The sequence below is a fragment of the Hypomesus nipponensis genome, chromosome 22 (genome assembly GCF_054491055.1).
Source record: "Hypomesus nipponensis isolate SF chromosome 22, ASM5449105v1, whole genome shotgun sequence".
Lineage (NCBI taxonomy): Eukaryota > Metazoa > Chordata > Actinopteri > Osmeriformes > Osmeridae > Hypomesus > Hypomesus nipponensis.
In genome coordinates this window covers 6,465,453-6,485,000 of record NC_140382.1, presented here as the reverse complement: position 1 = coordinate 6,485,000, position 19,548 = coordinate 6,465,453, and the positions used below count along the sequence as shown (strand labels likewise).

The 19,548-nt window shown below is 49.6% G+C and overlaps 1 protein-coding gene across 1 annotated transcript in view; it reads right to left on the bottom strand.

Moving 5' to 3' along the window:
- Window positions 1-8,125, bottom strand: part of sh2d3ca (SH2 domain containing 3Ca) — a 21,217-nt gene extending 13,092 nt beyond the window's left edge. The window contains exon 1 of the mRNA XM_084686927.1: window positions 8,035-8,125. Coding sequence (XP_084543053.1) covers window positions 8,035-8,115 — 81 coding nt within the window. The 5' untranslated portion in view covers window positions 8,116-8,125. The remainder of the gene's footprint in view (window positions 1-8,034) is intronic.
- Between the last annotated feature and the right edge of the window lie 11,423 nt (window positions 8,126-19,548).

Genomic DNA, 19,548 nt, shown 5'->3' with positions numbered 1-19,548 from the left:
AGCTGTGGTCTATGTGCCTTCCTATCTTCCTTTCTACCTTCCTTCCTATCTTCCTTCCTGTCTGTCTGTCTGTCTGTCTGTAATGGCTGGGATGAAGGGATGGAGACAGTCAGGGAGATAAAAGAGAGCGATCCCCTGCATCTGTCTCTGTAGTTTAAACCACGTCATCCTGCCTCCATCCATCTCTCTGCCCTTTCCCCCTGCCTCTCTGTCTTGCTGCATTAGAGTGTGAGGTCCATCCCTCTCCCTCCAGCCTTCCGGCTCTTTCCATCTGTCTTTTCATAACACACTCTCCTTTCTCTCTCTGTTCCTCCCATCCATCCATCCTCCCGCCTCCTTCTCTGTCACTCCTTCTGCCTGTCAGCTCGTGTGCTCTCTGTCCGCACTTGTTTGCGTCTGTGTGTGTGTGTGAGGCACAAAGGATGGTCGAGCCAACGCACTGACAGGTACAGCAAAAACACTGTGATCTCTGCGCTCCCGGGAGACGGAGAGAGAGAGGAGAAGAGAGAGACGGAGACAGAGATATTGAGAGCGGAGGGCGAGCTAGAGAGAGTGAAAGTAAGAGAGAGGGAGGAAGACAGAAAGATATTTTGTGTATATATGGAGAGAGCACCTCCCTCTGCCCTCCTCCACAACTGTTATTGGCCAATTGTGGGGCTGTGAGGGGTCAAGGGTCAAGGCCCTGATGGATTGTGGGACTTGGGGGCTCATCAATACTAACCCACTTCTGCTCCCGGGGCAAGCCAACCACAACGCCCGCTGACGGGCCTATCTGTTTCCACGGTGACAAGTGCCAAGGTGCGAACACGAGACAGAGCAGGGTTTTTTCCCCTTATTACAGAGGCTTTCACACGGTCAGATAAACCGCAAGCCCCACGATGCATCTCTGCCTGCTCTCACTGCCAGGGGCTGCCGACGAACAGGAAGCCGAAGACAGCAGGAAGCCATTGAATGTGTTTCCCACTGTGTGTGTGTGTGTGTGCATGAGGTTGTGTGTGAGCATACAGAGACTCATCCTATCGATTAATCAATAAACTTCAGCGGAGGATTAATTGTGTTCCCTACAACACGTAGAGGCTGGAATCATGGAGACTCTGAAATCCAATAAAACTGTGATGAGGACAGGCGTGCTAGGAGAAACACTCAGAAGTTCATATTTACTTATTCATCATATATTTCAGATGTTCAGTATCTAGCAGATTTGACTCAGAGTCGACCCATTATCTGACTCTGCAATTCGTGTCTGACCGTCTTTAGGAGTGATTCAGTGACTCCCTATCTGACTCTCCATAGGCTGCTGACCTATCCACTGGTCTGACAAACCAGAACACACATAAACAGGTCAATGAAGATAGGAATGAGAGGAGATGAGCAGAGGGTGGGGAGAGATTGGCGAAAGGGAGGAATTAGAGAGAATAGCAGAGAAAGAGAGAGACAGAGAGAGAAACAGAGAGAGAGGGAGAGAAAGAGAGAGAGAGACAGAGAGAGTAGCTCTCTTCCAGAGTCTCTCCTGACCCGGCCAATCCTAATGATATGGATAAAGCTGTTTGATGTGATAGGTGGACAGGAGACGCATGTAAATCAGAATTCCTGTCAGGGCTTTTGCTCCTATACAGACAGACACACACACACACAACAATAAGGTCAACTGGTCACTGTGAAATATTATTATTTAGGTAGTCACACACACAGTCACACACATGTGAGCAAGCGTGCGCACAGAGACACACACCTGCCATGCTTGGTTTGACTGTGATAAGACAACATTTCAGAAGCTAACAGCTTTTTTCAAGTTGTGGCTCTATCTTCAGTATGCACTGTCAGGAGAATTTACTACCTCCCATCCCCCCTCTCTCTCTCTCTCTCTCTCTCTCTCTCTCTCGTTCTCTCTCTCTCTTGCTATACATCCCTCCATCCTAACTGCTGCAGCAGCTAGCCACAGAGTAGTGATGCCATTGGCTAGTGATGATGTCACCATTTCCTGGAGGCTGCCAGGCACAGCATGTGATTGGCTACAGGAGAGAGACAGCAGCAGAGGGCTGAGGTATCACTTTCATTCATGCAGGGATGAGCAGAGCAGAGGGAAGGGGTGGGAGGGAGGGAAAAAGGGAGAGAGACAAAGACAGAGAGAGAGAGAGAGAGAGAGAGAGAGAGAGAGAGAGAGAGAGAGAGAGAGAGAGAGAGAGAGAGAGAGAGAGAGAGAGAGAGAGAGAGAGAGAGAGAGAGAGAGAGAGAGAGAGAGAGAGAGAGAGAGAGAGAGAGAGAGAGAGAGCAGCAGAGAACCCAGCTGGGGTTTTGGAATAAGGGCTGGGCAGGGACGGACTCAATTTTGATTGACAGCTAGGGGTCTCTCACAGACACACAAGACTATTAGTGCTGTCCACATCACTGAGGAAGAGAAGGGAAGACTATACCTGCTCTCCTCATGGACATCCACACACACGAGCCCACCCTCGCAACACTCAGCTGATGGGGGGGTTGGGTTATGAGAGGTGGGTGTTGTCTGTGTGCGTGCGCGCTGGGCCGTTGCCATGGTGACGAGCAGATGGAGCTCTTCCTGCTGGCTGGGGCTCTCTCTCCGTCAGCGGAGGGAGCGGAAGGACCCCTCCTTCTGAACACACAGCACGCACGCACGCACCCAAACACACCTTCAGCACCTCCATGCCCTTGCACATTCATCAAAGAGTTGTGTGTACACATGCACACATCACACACAAGTTCGGAGCAGATGTGTATGTGTGTGTGTGTGCCCAAATATGTGTGTTTATGTGTGTGAACGTGTGTGTGTGCACCACAGTCCCGGAGGAAGAACTTGCCCTCCACCAGACGTGTGCTTCCATGAGGCGCTCATGGGAAATTAGCTTGTGATACCCTGCTGGGGGAGTCACCCTCACACTTCTCCCTCCCTCCCTCCCTCCCTCCCTCCCTCCCTCCCTCCCTCCCTCCCTCCCTCCCTCCCTCCCTCCCTCCCTCCCTCCCTCCCTCCCTCCCTCCCTCCCTCCCTCCCTCCCTCATCTCTCCTTCTCTCCCATCCCCCTCTCTCTCCACTCAGCGTATGATGTCATTGTTTTGCTGTGGTTGCTAGTCTCTATGCCCAAAGGAGCGAGAGAAACACAAACTGGAGATGTCCTGGAACAATCACCCCTTCCATCCATCTCTCTCCATCTATCAGTTCTATCAATCTCTCTCTCTCTCCCTCCACTCTTTATCTCCAACCTCACCTCTCCCTCTCAATATGCTATGATACTGAAGTCGCAAATGGCAAAGACCTGATTTGTTGGAGACACCTTGAGTGTTTTATCACTTGCGGAAATGGGTGTGGCTTTAACTAACTGCCTGCTGCCCGCTTGCTTGTTTGTCTGTCTGAGACACGCAGTTTAGCTGACTCTAAGCGTTTCTGTTTAATGCTGTCTCTCTCTCTCTCTGTCTCTCTCTCTCCTCTCCGCTCCTCTCTCTCTCGTTCCATCTCTGCAGTAACTCATCAGGATCCCCACATCTCAAATCTGAACAGTTTAATCCTAACATCCTCGTGTGTTCAATTCAATTATCTACATAATCAAATCTGAAGGAGAGTGTAATTTAATGTTTAATTTCCAAATCCCGCAGAACTGTACTTTAAATGATTACACATCGTTATCATAAATCATTTTATTAAAAAAGTGTTAATCTTGTCTACAGATGATGCCAGGCTTGGCTTATCTGTTATGAAAATGAAATATGGTCTTTTACAGAAAATGGTTGTAATTTTTTTTCTTTCTACTTGAGATGCCGTCTACACGACTGCTTGTATCTCCCGTGCTGATCAAAGTCTTTGTCTGTTGCTGTGCTGGTATTCTCAGCCCCTCTCTACAAATCACTTACTGGCACTTTTACTGGCTCGGGTCCTTTCATAAAATAAAATGATGCATTTAGAATTCCACTATGGCTCTGGCACCCCGTAACTCAAACACGGTCTTAGTTAAAGAACCGCAGAAGCGCAGAACCGCCTAAGCTGAGGCCAGGAAGTGATGGAGGACAGAGGGTGTTGCGTTGGTACATAGTTACAAGAACCGTGAACCTTATCCAGATCATCCAGATCAACGTGTTCCATGTGTCTCCTCTTGGCTGAAGAACCAGATGTCTGTTGCTGAACTTCTTCTTCCTAAACTTGAGGGTTTAGGTTGGTTGAGGGGCAGTTCTATGGGCGTATGTGAAGCCCTCTGTGACATGCTTGCGTGTAAAAAGGGCTATACAAATAAATTTGATTTGATTTGATTTGTTGCACCAGCACATGTTTGACTTAATGATTTACTTCACCTAAGGTGGTCCGTCTATCCTTTAACTCTGCTCTTATCACCAAACCGCAGCATGTGTCCCTCTTGACCTCCTGAAGGTATCTACACAGGTGGCGGTGGGGGTGGTTGGGGTGGAGTTTAGGGGAGGTTTTTGGAATATGGGGGGTGTCAATGTGATGGGGGGTTGAAAGGTTGAGTTTGGTGGGGGGATGGGGGTGTAGAGTATGTGAGGGGTTGAAAGGTTGGGTTTATTGGTAGTGGCGGTGTAGGGGGGGGAGGTCAGACAAAGAGTTCAGAGAGATAAGGAGGCTGCTTCAAAGAGTGCTCCCCGAGTCCGCACATACACACATGCAGGCACACACACACAAGCGCGCACACACACACACACACCTCTGCTGCACCTCCATCTCTGGGAAACAGAGGCACACACAGACACACACACTCTCTGAGGTGGGTCTATATGTCAACACATTCACACCTCTGCCGCTCTCACTGTCAGTCCAGTCCAACACACCTCCTTTATTATCCTGTTCCCTCTACCCATCCCTTTCACTCTCTCTGCACACACATATTTCTCTCTCCCTCTCTCTCTCTTCCCATCTCCCCCTCTCTGTACAGAGAGCACCTCTCAATCTTCTCCTCCTCCCTGCTGACAGCTCATTTCTCTCCTCTTCTGTGTTCCCCCAAATTCTCCAAAATGGAACATTCTAGCCCCCCATTTTAAAATCCCCCCATTGAAACTGCCCAGGTGGACCAGTCCATCAGGTGTTAGACTCCAGAATAACAGTTATAAATGAATTCAGGTCATGGCGGTCCTTCAACATAATCATCACCTACCTGACAGAAGTAGAGCTGACTGGGCTTTTAGTGTTCTGTAGAGCTTTTATCACTGGCTACCTCAATCAAAAGGTAGGAGAGGCAGCAAAAGGTGAGAGACAGGAGAGAGAGAGAAGGAGATATAAAGGAGAGAGAAAGAAGACCGAGGTAGAAAGAAAGTGACTATTGGGAGAAAAAACAGGCAGTGAGGAGAGAGAGCTCGACCTGCACCTGCATTGTCGGGTCTTCAGAACAGGCTCTTCACACGACCCGCGTACCCCTCCTCTATCCCTCCATCAGTCTGCTAGTGCACTCTAACCACCATCATTAAGGGCCCACCCATGCAACGCCAAAAGAAGAAACTGCTCAATTATTTGGAGTGTTCTCTCTTCTTTATAACGTGATACAACTATTTTTACGAATTCATTTACCAGCCAAAGAAAGTCGAATACCAAGCATGACAAGCCTACAGAAAGTAAATGCTAATCACCATCACCCGAATGCACCCCTTCTGTACTTCTCCCCAGAGAGAGGGGGAGGGAAAGAGAAGGAGGAAGGGGGGTGAAGGAGTCTGGCTGGAGAGAAAAAGAGAGAGAGACAGAGCATGGCGGATGGTTAGGAGCTAGACTGTTTCAAAACATCCCTTTTTAATGAGCAGATCTCTCTGTGAGAGTCTGTTTTCCTCTCCCTGTTAAACAGCAGTTTAGCTCAGACACCCCCCTCGCAGCCCCCCCCCTCGCAGCCCCCCCCCCTCGCAGCCCCTGGGTTGGGGGGGCACACACTCCAAAGATTTATTTGATTGTGGAACGCTCCGGAGATGGGGTGAAAGGGTAAGAGAGTGAGGGGGGGGGTGGAGTGGGGGGGGTGGGGGGGTACTGGAATGGGGACAGGGAGGAGGGGCTGGAGGAGACATTGGTAGGAGGATAGCTGGATGGAGGGGGTTTGGGGTGGGGTGGGGGAGATACCGAAGAGTCGAGAGGATTACATCCAGCGTGTTTGAATACTTAACACGCCAATCGGGCCACAACGCACACACGTGTGTGTGTGTGGGTGTGTAGCACAGGCCGGCAGTATGCCAGATAAAGCAGTCTCCCTCGCTGGGGGCTCAGTCAGAGGGGGTGAGGAGGAGGGGGAGTACAGACATGAACTACACAATAGTATCATGCCCAGCAGCAGAGCTGCTGTGACAGAGTTCAAATCCAGGTCTGCTGTGTTTGCCCACCGAGCTAAAGCCTTTTTGGTTTTGGTGGGGGTGGGGGTCATTTAGGATCTTTTTCCCCCAAAATATTCAGTTATATAAATAGCAATGGTCCCATGTGACCTGACAATTTATTCTTACAGGGTTCTCCTGAAACACACGGGCCAACTGAGAACTGTCCTTTGAAGGAGAATCTGTGCCAACTAAATAGCCTTGATCTGATGAAGCTGTGATCTCTAATCCTATGGGTGATGAAGGGGGAGGGGAGGTGCTATGAGGGGAAGCTGGGGTGGGGTGAAGGCATTATACTGTAATAAGAGGGGGTGGGGCCTGGTGGGAGGGGATGGCATGATACCCCTCAGCATGGAGGATCCAGACTGGCAAAGCTGACAAGCTGGCTGGATGGTTGTCTCACTGGGTCTAGCTGGCTGGGAGGCTGACTGGTTGGCTGGCTGGCTGGCTGGATGACTGACTGGTTGGTTGGATGACTGACTGGTTGGTTTGCTGGATGACTGACTGGTTAGCTTGCTGGCTGGCTGGCTGGCTGGTTGGTTGGATGACTGACTGGTTGGTTTGCTGGATGACTGACTGGTTAGCTGGCTGGCTGGCTGGCTGGCTGGCTGGATGACTGACTGGTTAGCTGGCTGGCTGGCTGGCTGGATGACTGACTAGTTGGTTGGCTGGATGACTGACTGGTTGGTTGGCTGGATGACTGACTGGTTGGTTGGCTGACTGGCTGGTTGGTTGGTTGGCTGACTGGCTGAATAACTGCCAGACACAGAAAAGGGGGATTAAGGTTCACAAAAACAATGAGCAGCGAGAGGCTGGGGGCAGATGGGGGATTTGAGGTTCAATCCCTGTTACAATGGCCCAGTTAGACTGGCTGGGAACTGGGGTTGACACCCACAGACACAGCACACACACACACACACACACACACACATACACTAGTAATCCTATATTACTGCAGGACTCTGTGTTGAACAGAGTTGCTGTAGCTGTCTGCCTCTGGCTGTCCTGGCTCTGACAGCAACTGATGTAAACACTGTACACACACACACTCACCTTCCCCTTGCTGCATCGCACAACTCAGAAACTAGCAGGGAACTGCAAGTTTGAGTAAATGAGTGTGCGTGTGTTTTGTCTGTGTGTTTTGTATCAATCATACTGCCCGGAACAACTGATTTCATTACTGTTGTTATTCTCCCACTCTGCTATAATGTTACAACCGAAAGTCAGGCCACAACGTGCCAACGACACACACTCACACACACACACAAACACACACACACTCACACACACACACACACAGACTCACACACACACTCGCACACACATAGCCCTAGGTCATCTCTCAGGAATCAGCTATGCTCTGGTTTCTCACCGTCCTGATTTAGACCACAGAACAACTGATACCCTCTCAATGATATCACTGCCTCTCTGGCTGGTACCCACCCCTGACTATCCCTCTTTCTCTCCCTCTCTCTCTACCACACACACACACACACACACAGGGATAGGAGCAGTAACAAACTCCCATATGTCCTCAAGCTAAAACCCCAAATATTCCTCGTGAAACAAATAAACACCTCGTGTCCCACACACTAACTCTCTCGCTCTCATACACACACAAACACATACATGTCTGTGTGTCTCGTGAGTACAAATTCCTCTAAATCAGGTACATATGGGCACACACACTCGCGCGCTCTCTCTCTCTGTCCCGCGCACCACACACACCCTCACCTGCACCTGCATGAAGGATCCTCTGTAGAAGCAGCATGCTGCGGCTGACAGGGCGCTCCAGAGGCTGCAGCGCTCCGTCATGGCTACACTCCTCCGCTCCCCCTCTCCTCTCCTCCGCTCCCCTGGGCTGTGTCCTCCCTGCCCGCAGGCCCCCCCCGTGCCGGCTCGGTGTCAGTCCTGCAGTGGGCTGCTAGCAGCTCTGGGTCATAGCGCTAACGCAGGCGCCGCTAGCTAAGCTAACAAACTGCTGCTGATCTGGGCTCGCTCTGAAACACTACTGACATCCCAGTCCCTAGCCTGCGCCGGCTCTCTCTCTCTCTGTCTCTCTCTCTCTGTGTCTTTCTGCCTCTCTCTCTCACTCCCTCCTGTGCTGTGCTTCACAAGGCTGGTAGGGATTACCTCATAGCTTTCGGATGAAAGGAGTGGGTGGGGGGAGGGGGGACCAGAGGGAGGGATAGGGGGAGGAGGAGGAGAGGGAGGGGGGATGCTCTCAGTGCTGTCGAATAGCAGCCAGACCCCACCCACTCTCTCCTTTACACCCAGCCAGAGACAATACTGAGAGAGGGGAGGGAGAGAGAGACAGCAAGAAAGAGAGAGAGTGATAGAGAGAAGGAGAGAGAGATGTATGTAGCAATAGAGAGAGGCTGAGAGAAGGAGGGAGAGAGAGGAGTGAAGCTAGAGAGAAAATGGGGGAGACAGGAGGAGGGAGATGCCTCATAGTTGCAGCACCTTCTCAAAGGAATCTGTCTTTTATTCCTGTTTGAAAGGAAGCTAACTAGAATGGCAGGAGAGGAGGTTTCAAGGGACAACAATGCACACACACTGACTTGCACACACACACACACACAGACTTGCACACACACAGACTTGCACACACACAGACTTATACACACAGACATACTTGCACACACGCACACAGACTTGCACACACACACACACACACACAGACAGACACACACACAAGGTTCATAATATGTTTTGGACAGAAAAAGGGAGCAAGTGACAGTATATGTGTGTGTGTTCCTACGTGTGTGTTCCCATGTGTGTGTGTGTGTGTCTATGCTCTGCAACAGTAGCCACATGCCTCTGTCTCAGAATGCATTGTGTTTATGAAACTAGAGTATGAAGAAGAAGCCTCACTGGCTTAGGTAAAACACACACACGCTCTCACTTACACACGTAAACACTCTCACACGTCACAGGGGAGGAGTGGGGCTCTGGTCCCTGGGGCCTGCTTTAGTGACATCACAGAGGACGCCTCGCCATGGCAACCGTTTTAAAATCCTGACACCATCCTAAATTCTGGGAGTGTTTGCTCTTCCTGAATACTGCACTGCACTGCAGAGAGAGAGAGGGAGAGAGAGAGAGAGAGAGAGAGAGAGAGAGAGAGAGAGAGAGAGAGAGAGAGAGAGAGAGAGAGAGAGAGAGAGAGAGAGAGAGAGAGAGACCCTGTCCATCTGGATAAGGAGATGTTGGTGAGGGGCTGAGAGAATATCTCAGCCTTCTCTCTAAGGTCACCTTTACACACACACACACACACACACACACAAAGAGGATGGTATTTCATCTGGTGAATGAATGAGAGCAGCCAAAGACAGAAATGACAGGACAGTGTCATTAGGCTGCCTGTGTACTGTCAGACACATCTGTGTAATCCAGACAGGATTACAGTCTATTTGAATAAACCCATGACAGCATCTCCATGTCCCTGAGCTCACCTGAACAGGCATGCATGTGTTTGTGTGTGTGCATGCATGTGTTTGTGTGTGTGCGTGCATGTGTTTGTGTGTGTGCATGCATGTGTGGATACACAAAGCCATGTACTTTGAACACAAACACTTGCAACCTGGTGTAAGGGCCTTTGAGCTAATTATATAGAGAAGAAAACAGTTATGTACTGTTAAATAGATGTGCTATGAGTACACGTGTGTGTGTGCGTGTGTGGGGGTACTCACATATATTTGTGTGTGTGTATGAAAGTGTGTGTGCCTGCTTGAGAAAAAGTGCAGGTGGTATCCACTCATTACAACCCCTAACCTACTTATCACAATCGCCTAATGACACGCACACGCACGCTTCTTCAATCCCCCCGTCTCCCTCCTCTATCTCTCCATCTCCCCTGCTCCGTCACTGTCTCCTGTTTTCGGTTAAATATTAATTAATGAGCCCCCCCCCCCACCCCCCTGCCTCTGATTTGTCCTGGGGGGTTGGCGGGCACAATGGAGGAGAACCCCTCTGCCCGGGGGGGTGGTAATGATGGGGGGGAGGTGGAGGGAGGGAGGAAAGAGAGAGAGATAGAAGAAGGGGGTGGGGGGGGGGGGTTCTGTCACAGATTACCATCAGGGATTGTGTGTGTGTGCGGAGGGGCATTCATTAGAGTGATGCTACATATCAGCCCACCAGATAGAACACTATCACCCTCACCCTCTGGAACAAAGACCTGATAATGAAGCATCAGGCTGGGGAAGGAGGAGGAGGGGGGGGGGGATCTGATGGGGAGCATTCTAGAACTGAGACTTCCATTACAACATTGAATTGGAGAATTTTAGCAGTTTCACATTGTCCTGTACTATACTGGGCTGTAGTGTGCTGGGCTGTGCTGGGCTGTAGTGTGCTGTGCTGTGCTGTGCTGTGCTGGGCTGTAGTGTGCTGTGCTGTGCTGGGCTGTAGTGTGCTGTGCTGTGCTGTGCTGGGCTGTAGTGTGCTGTGCTGTGCTGGGCTGTAGTGTGCTGGGCTGTGCTGGGCTGTGCTGGGCTGTAGTATGCTGTGCTGGGCTGTAGTGTGCTGTGCTGTGCTGGGCTGTAGTGTGCTGTGCTGGGCTGTAGTGTGCTGTGCTGGGCTGTAGTGTGCTGGGCTGTAGTGTGCTGTGCTGGGCTGTAGTGTGCTGGGCTGTAGTGTGCTGTGCTGTGCTGGGCTGTGCTGGGCTGTAGTGTGCTGTGCTGGGCCGGGCTGTGCTGGGCTGTAGTGTGCTGTGCTGTGCTGGGCTGGGCTGGGCTGTGTGGTGGAGGAAGTGAGGACTGTCTGAGGTGTGTTAACTCAACCGGTCTAGTCGATGTACACAGCCTCAGATCAATGCTGCTGCTGGCGTCTTCATTTCAGCTTCACAGAACCAGAGGCTGGTGTATTATCACAGAGGAAGACAGGGAACTGGAACCGGTCCACATACACACACATACACACACACACACACATACACAGTGACACACACCTGAGCCCTGTAAGCAACCTACTGTACCCTGCATGACACACACACACACACCCACACACACAATGATAGGTTTCCATTAAAGTACCAGTGTGTCGTGTGCCAGACATATGTTAATGAACTACATATGAAGCTGCCCCACCCCCGGCCACGCCCACCAGACAGCAATCAATACAGCCCAGCGCTGGGGTCAGGCTCCACACAGACAGGCTCTTTGTTTCTAACCAATAAAAAACACTCTCACACACTAACTATAATTGTTTAGTACACAAACAGATGCACAAAGTATCATTGTTGGTGGTGACATGTCCACTCCACACAGAGACAGGTTTGATGGGCACAGCCAGACAGGCAGACAGGCAGACAGGAAGACAGGCAGGCAGACAGGCAGACAGGAAGACAGGAAGACAGGCAGACAGGCAGACAGGCAGACAGACAGGCAGGCAGACAGACAGACAGACAGACAGACAGACAGACAGACAGGCAGACAGACAGAGAGACAGGCAGACAGGCAGACAGGCAGACAGGCAGACAGGCAGACAGGCAGACAGGCAGACAGGCAGGTTTCTGTCTGAGTGTTTACTGAGGAGGGAAACAGCCCTGAGCCATCACAGGCCCATTGAGGCCAAGGCCTTATGGTTATTTCAGCACGAACGTCATAAATGTTTCAGAGAAAAGAGATGGGGTTGAAAGAGAGAGAGACAGAAAGAGAGAGAGGTGGCGACAAGGGGGAGGGGAATTGGGGTGTGTTGAGTGGTATGTGTGGGAGGTGGAGAGGTGAAGAGGAGGGGGGAATCGAGAAGCGGGGGGTTGGAAAGGACAGGGTAGGGTAGGGAGGAGTTGGGGGTTGAGAAGAGAGGAGAGATGTGCAGAAATAAGAGACCGGACTCGGAAAGAACATCTTTACCATTTCGGAAAGATGATCAAATTGTTCTCACCCACATTGTCTCTCACTCCCACTCTGTCTCTCACCCCTTTATATCTCTATCTCCCTCCCTCATTTCTGTTTATCTCTCTCTCTGGTTCCTGTTTGTGTTACTATTCTGTCCCTCCATCTCCAGGGTCACACCAGGCAAGCCTTCTCCCTCTGACCTCAGCTATGGTTAGAAACAAGGGTTGCAGTACCACCTAGAGGCTGTGGCTGGATCTGCACTGTAGCTAGACTGCTGAAGCAGCACTGTTGACTGGTGATTCAATTTTCCTAAATGGCAGAGTGAATTAGACCCAGCCCTGAGAAGGACTGCTGAAATGGGCATAATTGCCGAGGCTAAAGGCGTAATCACCCACAATTACATTTCAGAACCCACATTAAAATGGTAATCTAATAAAAGCAAGGGAAAGTAGTTAATTTAAGAGACTTGAACCTGAATCCAGTAGATTGTTCGAGAGTGCCTCGATTTGCAGGCTGTGGAGCCACTTTAAAGTGGATCAACTAATGAATCTTTCATTAATGAAAAAACAAAAAAAAGAGGTGTAGAGTTTTGTACTGTGTGTGTGTGTGATGTGGATTACGTAGATGTGATGTGTGCTCTAATCTTTTTGTTTACTATGACAAGGCAGCTTTCAGTAAGGTCCTCCTCAGTTACCCGTGGTAACACCATTCACCCACAACCAACGAAGCGGAGAAACGGCAGGTTTTGTGTGTTTGTGTGTGCTCTGAGCCCCCTTTGTGTTCCCCAATCCCGATCCTATCACAAATCTGCAGTCCGTGGCTTTGGCAGGACAGAGGCTGGGACTTTGGCCATGCAAGAGGCTGTGAGTGAGACTGAGTGAGGCAGTGAGTGAGGCTGAGTGAGGCAGTGAGTGAGGCAGTGAGTGAGGCTGAGTGAGTCTGAGTGAGTCTGAGTGAGTCTGAGTGAGGCTGAGTGAGTCTGAGTGAGTCTGAGTGAGGCAGTGAGTGAGGCAGTGAGTGAGGCTGAGTGAGTCTGAGTGAGTCTGAGTGAGTCTGAGTGAGTCTGAGTGAGTCTGAGTGAGGCAGTGAGTGAGGCAGTGAGTGAGGCTGAGTGAGGCTGAGTGAGGCTGAGTGAGTCTGAGTGAGTCTGAGCGAGTCTGAGTGAGGCAGTGAGTGAGGCAGTGAGTGAGGCAGTGAGTGAGTCTGAATGAGTCTGAGTGAGGCAGTAAGTGAGGCTGTGATCCCTTCTTCTATGGCACTGACACATCCATTCCCATGTACTGTGACAGACAGAAACACACATGGGGGTCCTACCTCTACGTACTCCCCTGGGCCGTCTGTAGGCTCCATGTGACTGTGGGGAGAGAGAGGGAAAGAAAAAGAGAGGAGCAAGAGATCATTTAGGACTTTCAGCACGGGAGAGACAACAATATATCCATCTCAATGTTGGAATAGCATTATTATCTTTGGAAAATGGCAGATAGTAATAGAAACAAGTAGTAAATAGTAAAGCAATAGTAAAAAAAAAAATGCAAATATGTTTATTTGGTGTTACTAAACCATTCAGTTTTTAAGACAGGAGATATACTCTTCAGACTCGTTATGACATCGCTGTCTTCTAAGCGTGAGACCCGGGTTCGTAACAGGACGACCGGACAACAGGTGCCCTGTATATGCTGTCATATGAGGACGTGTAACACACAAGCTAACAGGCGCACAAACACACACACACACACAAGGTGCTACACACACTTGGGCGTTTCCCACGTTTCCCTTGTTTCTGTTCCAGGGCATCTGATGGGTTTAACATCAGAGCAGCTGTGACATCACTGTGACAAAGACTGACGGGACGACTGACGGAGCTGCGCCCTGGGACCCTCTCCCTCATACCTCACATTAACACACCCGTAATGGAGGCAGATCAGATGACACAGCCCCACCGCAGAGTTGGGCCAGGGGACATAGCATAGGCCCTATGGTGGAGCTAGCTAAATCACATTGACTGCACCCAGGCAATTACATGCCTAAGGAGCCTCAAGAGTTCAAACACACCAGGTCCCACCACGGAGCAGAGGGCACTGTCTCAAGGGCCCTGTGGAGGAGCTATTTTACACATGTTCACAGGGAAAGGAGATCAAAGGGCCCCACAGCCGAGCTGGGCTGGGAATTTTATAGGCCCCGTGGTGGAGGTTGAATGTCGACGAGCCCCACGGTGGAGTTTCTTTCAACATGTTGTTGACCTAGTAGAGCAGTAGTCAAACGAGGGAAAGTACTTCTTTTTTTTTTACAGAGACAACGAACACCTCTCCTTCCATTTCCTTTTCTGCCCCTCTCATCCTGTCTTCTATCTCCTACTCCCTCTTGTCCTCTTTCCACTCCCTATTGTGTATCAACAATCAATTCCTGTCCAGCGCTTAACTCACTGAGCATGTTTACCTCTACTCATGCCCACAGAGAGATCCCAGACCTCCCAAGTAGGTCTGCATCTCCCTCTGGGAACACAACTGAACACAAAGGAGCTGGTTTTACAGGTAGCCATGACCAGTGTCTCCGAATCTGAAATTAGAGTAATGACAGCGCTGTATGGAGGGAAAGAGAGAGAGAGAGAGAGAGAGAGAGAGAGAGAGAGAGAGAGAGAGAGAGAGAGAGAGCTGTCTACATCACTGAGGGAGAGAAGGGACAGAAAAAAAACATGTTGTGTTTTGAGTGAAATATCTGATTTTAAATATCTACACTGTGCCTGTGTATAAGCCAGTGGTTTTAGTGGGATATGGAGTCTTAGTGAGTCAGTTAGTGAGTGGCCAAACACCAGCACAGGCGACTCACAGTTCATCCATTAGGTCTGTCTCTATGTGTTTATACACAGTCACTCTCTATTCAACACTCTTTCCTTTCTCGCTCTGTCCTATTTCCTCTGTGTCCCTCAAAAATCTCTCTCTCCCTCTCTTTCCCTCCACGCTCCCTCCCTCCCTCTATCCTCTGTGACAGGGGGAAGCAGACAACAGTATTGCACAAATCCCTAAATCCTACTGTACCAAACTGATAAGAGAAATTCACTCAGGACCCAGGAAGAGTAATGCACTGCTACATTAGTGTGTGTTTGGGGGGGGGGGCATGACAGAGAGAGAGAGAGAGAGAGAGAGAGAGAGAGAGAGAGAGAGAGAGAGAGAGAGAGAGAGAGAGAGAGAGAGAGAGAGAGCGAGAGAGAGAGATAGAGAGAGAGAGAGAGAGAGAGAGAGAGAGACAGAGACAGAGACAGAGACAGAGACAGAGACAGAGACAGAGACAGAGACAGAGAGAGAAATAGAGAAAGACAGAATAGGAGAAAGTGAGGGGAAGACAAAATTGAGGGAGAGAACAAGATGGGAGAGGAGGGAGGGTGTGTGGGCGAGAGAGAGAGAGGCACAGGGAGCTGAGAGGATTGGTGTGTGTGAGCGGAGAGGGGGTATTGGTGTGTGTTATCCCTTTGATGTGTCCATACAGAACATGCTGTCCACTGAAACCATTCCCACGGTCTACAGAGCTGAACTAATGGACTTGTCTCCTGCCACACACACACACACACACACCCATGTCATAGGACACATGTAGGCATATTACCACAGAATTACCAGGCATTAGACATGGAGCCAGTCCTAGGCAGGCACACCATGGGATACAGCACATAGGGGATCATTAGCGTTGTATTCACTGCCCTGGGAAATCTGGGACCAAACCCTGTGAGGAACACACTCACTTTAGACAACTTCCAGACTCCTGCAACCAGACACTGAACATGACAACCAGACAGTCACCACGTCAAGGCTGTTTATTCTCACACACCCTGACGACACACACGTACACACACGCACACACACACGCGCCAGCACACATGCACATTTAGATCCTTGAGGCAGTCCTGTGCTCGTGCGTGCACACTTGCGTAAAAACAATAGAGAAAAAGACTCCGACTCCAATTTTCATAAAAAACATAAACAAACGTTATTGTTGAGATGTAATTAACATATTCGATTTGAACTTCAGAAAGCATTCGCCAAAGTTTGAAACTCGTGCAGATGAAACATCTCACCCTATTCCCATGGTCTGTAATGCTTCGGTATTCCTTTCTGTCCGTCGGTTACAAAACTTAACGTTAACGTGTACGAACACCAGATAAACAAATGACAGATAGGACAGAAGAGACAGCACATCTAACTTCTGTCCGGTGTCTACACAACTTAAACGCAGTAACAGAGGAGGAATAGAATGACGCGCTCACACCACCCTCGTTTAAACTGCAGAACTGGACTGAATAGACGGGAGTAATAGGCCTCGGCTACTTTTTCTATAGCATTTTTTTTTTATTCACACCGTTCACATTTGTACTAGGATTAAAGCCTTCACAACATGAACAACAACTCAAACCATATTATTTTGTCAGGGTCTTCTAAACCTGTGGGCTATTCTACATTTTGGGTGTTTAATTTACATTTACAAATTACAGTGTTCGCCGCCAGAATGTTAGTTTGGTAAGAGATGTCTCACCTGCTCACAGCCTCTGTAGTCTGCCTCTCAGGGTCCTCTCCGATGACTCTCTCCTGATCCTGCTCTACAGTTGGCCAACCGGAGGCGGCCTCTTCAGACAAGGGGCTGGAGCTGGTCTCTGTGCCCAGATCACCAGCCCCTGTCCTGGGGAGGGCCTGGTCTTTCGGTTGAGCCCCCCGTGGATGTAGTGTCTGCCTGGGAAGGGCAGGGTACCGAGGTGGCTTGCTGGAAAAGGAGCCCTGGGTGTTTGAGGAGGATGGCAATTGTCCTGGCTCTTTCATATCTGTATGTAATACCCCAGCATCTCCACTAAAGAGCGCCATCTTTTCTGACTGGGGCGCGACTCCACAGTTTGCCTGTTTTTTGTCTTGGCATACTAGAAGGGTCTGGTCCTGTAGGGAAAGTTGATCAAGTTGAGCAATTGTATACTCACAACGTATATGTTGATTGCTGTTGATTGCTCTTCTACAGGTACAGTCCTGCACTTTTGTGGTTCATGTTGTTTTAATTTGTAACTTGTATAACTGCATGCTCTTATGGGTCTTCCCTTTTGGCACTTGTTTAGCTTTTGTTGACTTGTTTAGCACTTGTTTAGCTTTTTCACAATGTATGCTTCATGTTTTGGCTACTTGCAATGTTTGGAACTATCTCGTTGTTATGATCAGTGACCTATGCTCTTTTGTAAAGCTGTCTCTTGGAAGTCGCTTTGGATAAAAGCGTCTGCTAAATGAATAAATGTAAATGTAAATGTATATAAATGCAGGTAGGTAAACATGTATATTACAATAACATTATATGTATATTACAATAACCAAATATTGTTGCCAGTAAAAACCAGTAATCGTGTTATTCCAAAATTGAATAATGCCTGATAGTTGATGCATGGATGCAGTCACCTGTATAAGGGCCTGGGTCTGGGCCTGGGCCTGGGCCTGGGCCTGGGCCTGGGCCTGGGCCTGGGCCTGGGCCTGGGCCTGGGCCTGGGCCTGGGCCTGGGCCTGGGCCTGGGCCTGGGCCTGGGCCTGGGCCTGGGCCTGGGCCTGGGCCGGCTGCGGTCCAGCCTGGTCCTGCTCTTGCGTGTTCCCTGACCCTCCAGACATGGCAGAGAGCAGGGGGGAGCTGGTCACATGGTCTCCTTCAGGCCTCTGACTCTGGCATCGTTTCAACTCGGACTTCTCCTTCTCTTTGACCCTCTTAGACAACCACGTTGGACATAAGTGTTAGGAAATGCTTTGTGTGGGTTTTAAATCATCCCATGCCTTTCACCCAATAAAAACCAAGAATGGATGTCTACTTTATTGGGCCAACACTAATGATTGGATGGGCTACTTGCCTGTCTGCCAACCTCCTGGCAGTATTCAGGCAGTGCGTTCATGTGTTTTTTGGTGGAGGTGCTTTGAGGGGAGAGGGTGTGATAGTTTGGTTTGAATCCTTTTGAACTCAATCAAAAATTGCTGGGTTCGCAAACCTTACCTACCCTGCCTTTAAACCAGTCAAGCCTAGCTTAAACCAACATACTGTAGCCTAGTTTGTCATAAACAAACCAATCGACCTAGCATAGCATAACCCAGCCCAACCTAACCTTGGTATTCTTCTCCTTCCTCTTCCGCAGCAGACGGGGTAGTGTGCCGATGTGGGTGTAGTTATTGCTGGACTGGGCATAGCTGGCGGTCCGGGGCCGCATCAAGCCCAGGTCATCCACGGTCGTCTCCGCCGCTGCAGTTGTGGCCTCCACAGGGTGTGTGTCTGGAAAGGGGTCGCCATGGAGCTTGTGGGCAGACTTGGCGTCTGATTTGTCGGAGGAGCGGCGGAAGGAGAGGTTGGAGAGACTCTCAAACCATTTGAAACCTGCAGTCAGAGAATACTCATCACAGCCCTGGGTGTGCGTGTCTCCACCCTGGCCCCTATATTTCCCCAGCTGTGTACTGCACGTAGAACTCAGCTTCCTGTGTGATGCGTCTGCATCTGAAAGAGCTGTGAATGTGTGTGTGCTTGCACAGTGGCACTTGTTTAACTGTCAAGTAAACTGTTCGGGCTTAAGCAGCTGTGAGCTCATTTTGCAGAGTCAGCACAGATCAAGGAGAGGACACACCCGGCACTGGCAATTAGAAAATATCCCAGATCACACTGGCTTCGATTGCGCGACAGTGCAGATTAGAGATTAAATCATAAAAGCTTTGATTGGCGGTTCTCTAGCAGCTCTTTTGACCTCTTTTTAACCGTTTTACAGCTCTTTTTTTATTTTATTTTTTTGTGTGTTTGCCCACACGCAACACAAACGCAACAGCACAAATGCAAACATCCACACAGACACTCGCAAACACAAACAGTACTCACTCAGTTTCTTTTTGCTCATGATGCTGCTGATGTTTCCCACTGCTAGGTAGGATGTGATGGGAGGTGGAATGACAGAGAATGAAAAGGAGGGAGAGATGAAGGGAGAGAGTTGTTTCTCTGGTGTTGATAAGGCGAGTGAGTGTGTCGTCTAACCACATTTCCTATCCATAAGACAAATGTGTGTGTAGAGGCTGGGCCAAGAACTTCCTGTGCTCAGAAGAAAAGTACACTGGGTGGAGGGGGGAGAGAGAGAGAGAGAGAGAGAGAGAGAGAGAGAGAGAGAGAGAGAGAAAGAGAGAGAGAGCTGTCTACATCACTGAGGGAGAGAAGGGACAGAAAAAAACCATGTTGTGTTTTGAGTGAAATATTTGATTTTAAATATCTTCACTGTGCCTGAGAGACAGAGAGAGAAAGAGAAAGTGGGTGAATCAGTGTGCCTGCATGTTTGTGATTCACTCAGGTACAAGACCTTTGCCCAGAGATTGAAGTTAATGATACATTTCTTGTTGGGTTGGCAAGACAGATGCTCAGCAACCCAACTGCACAACCAGCACAA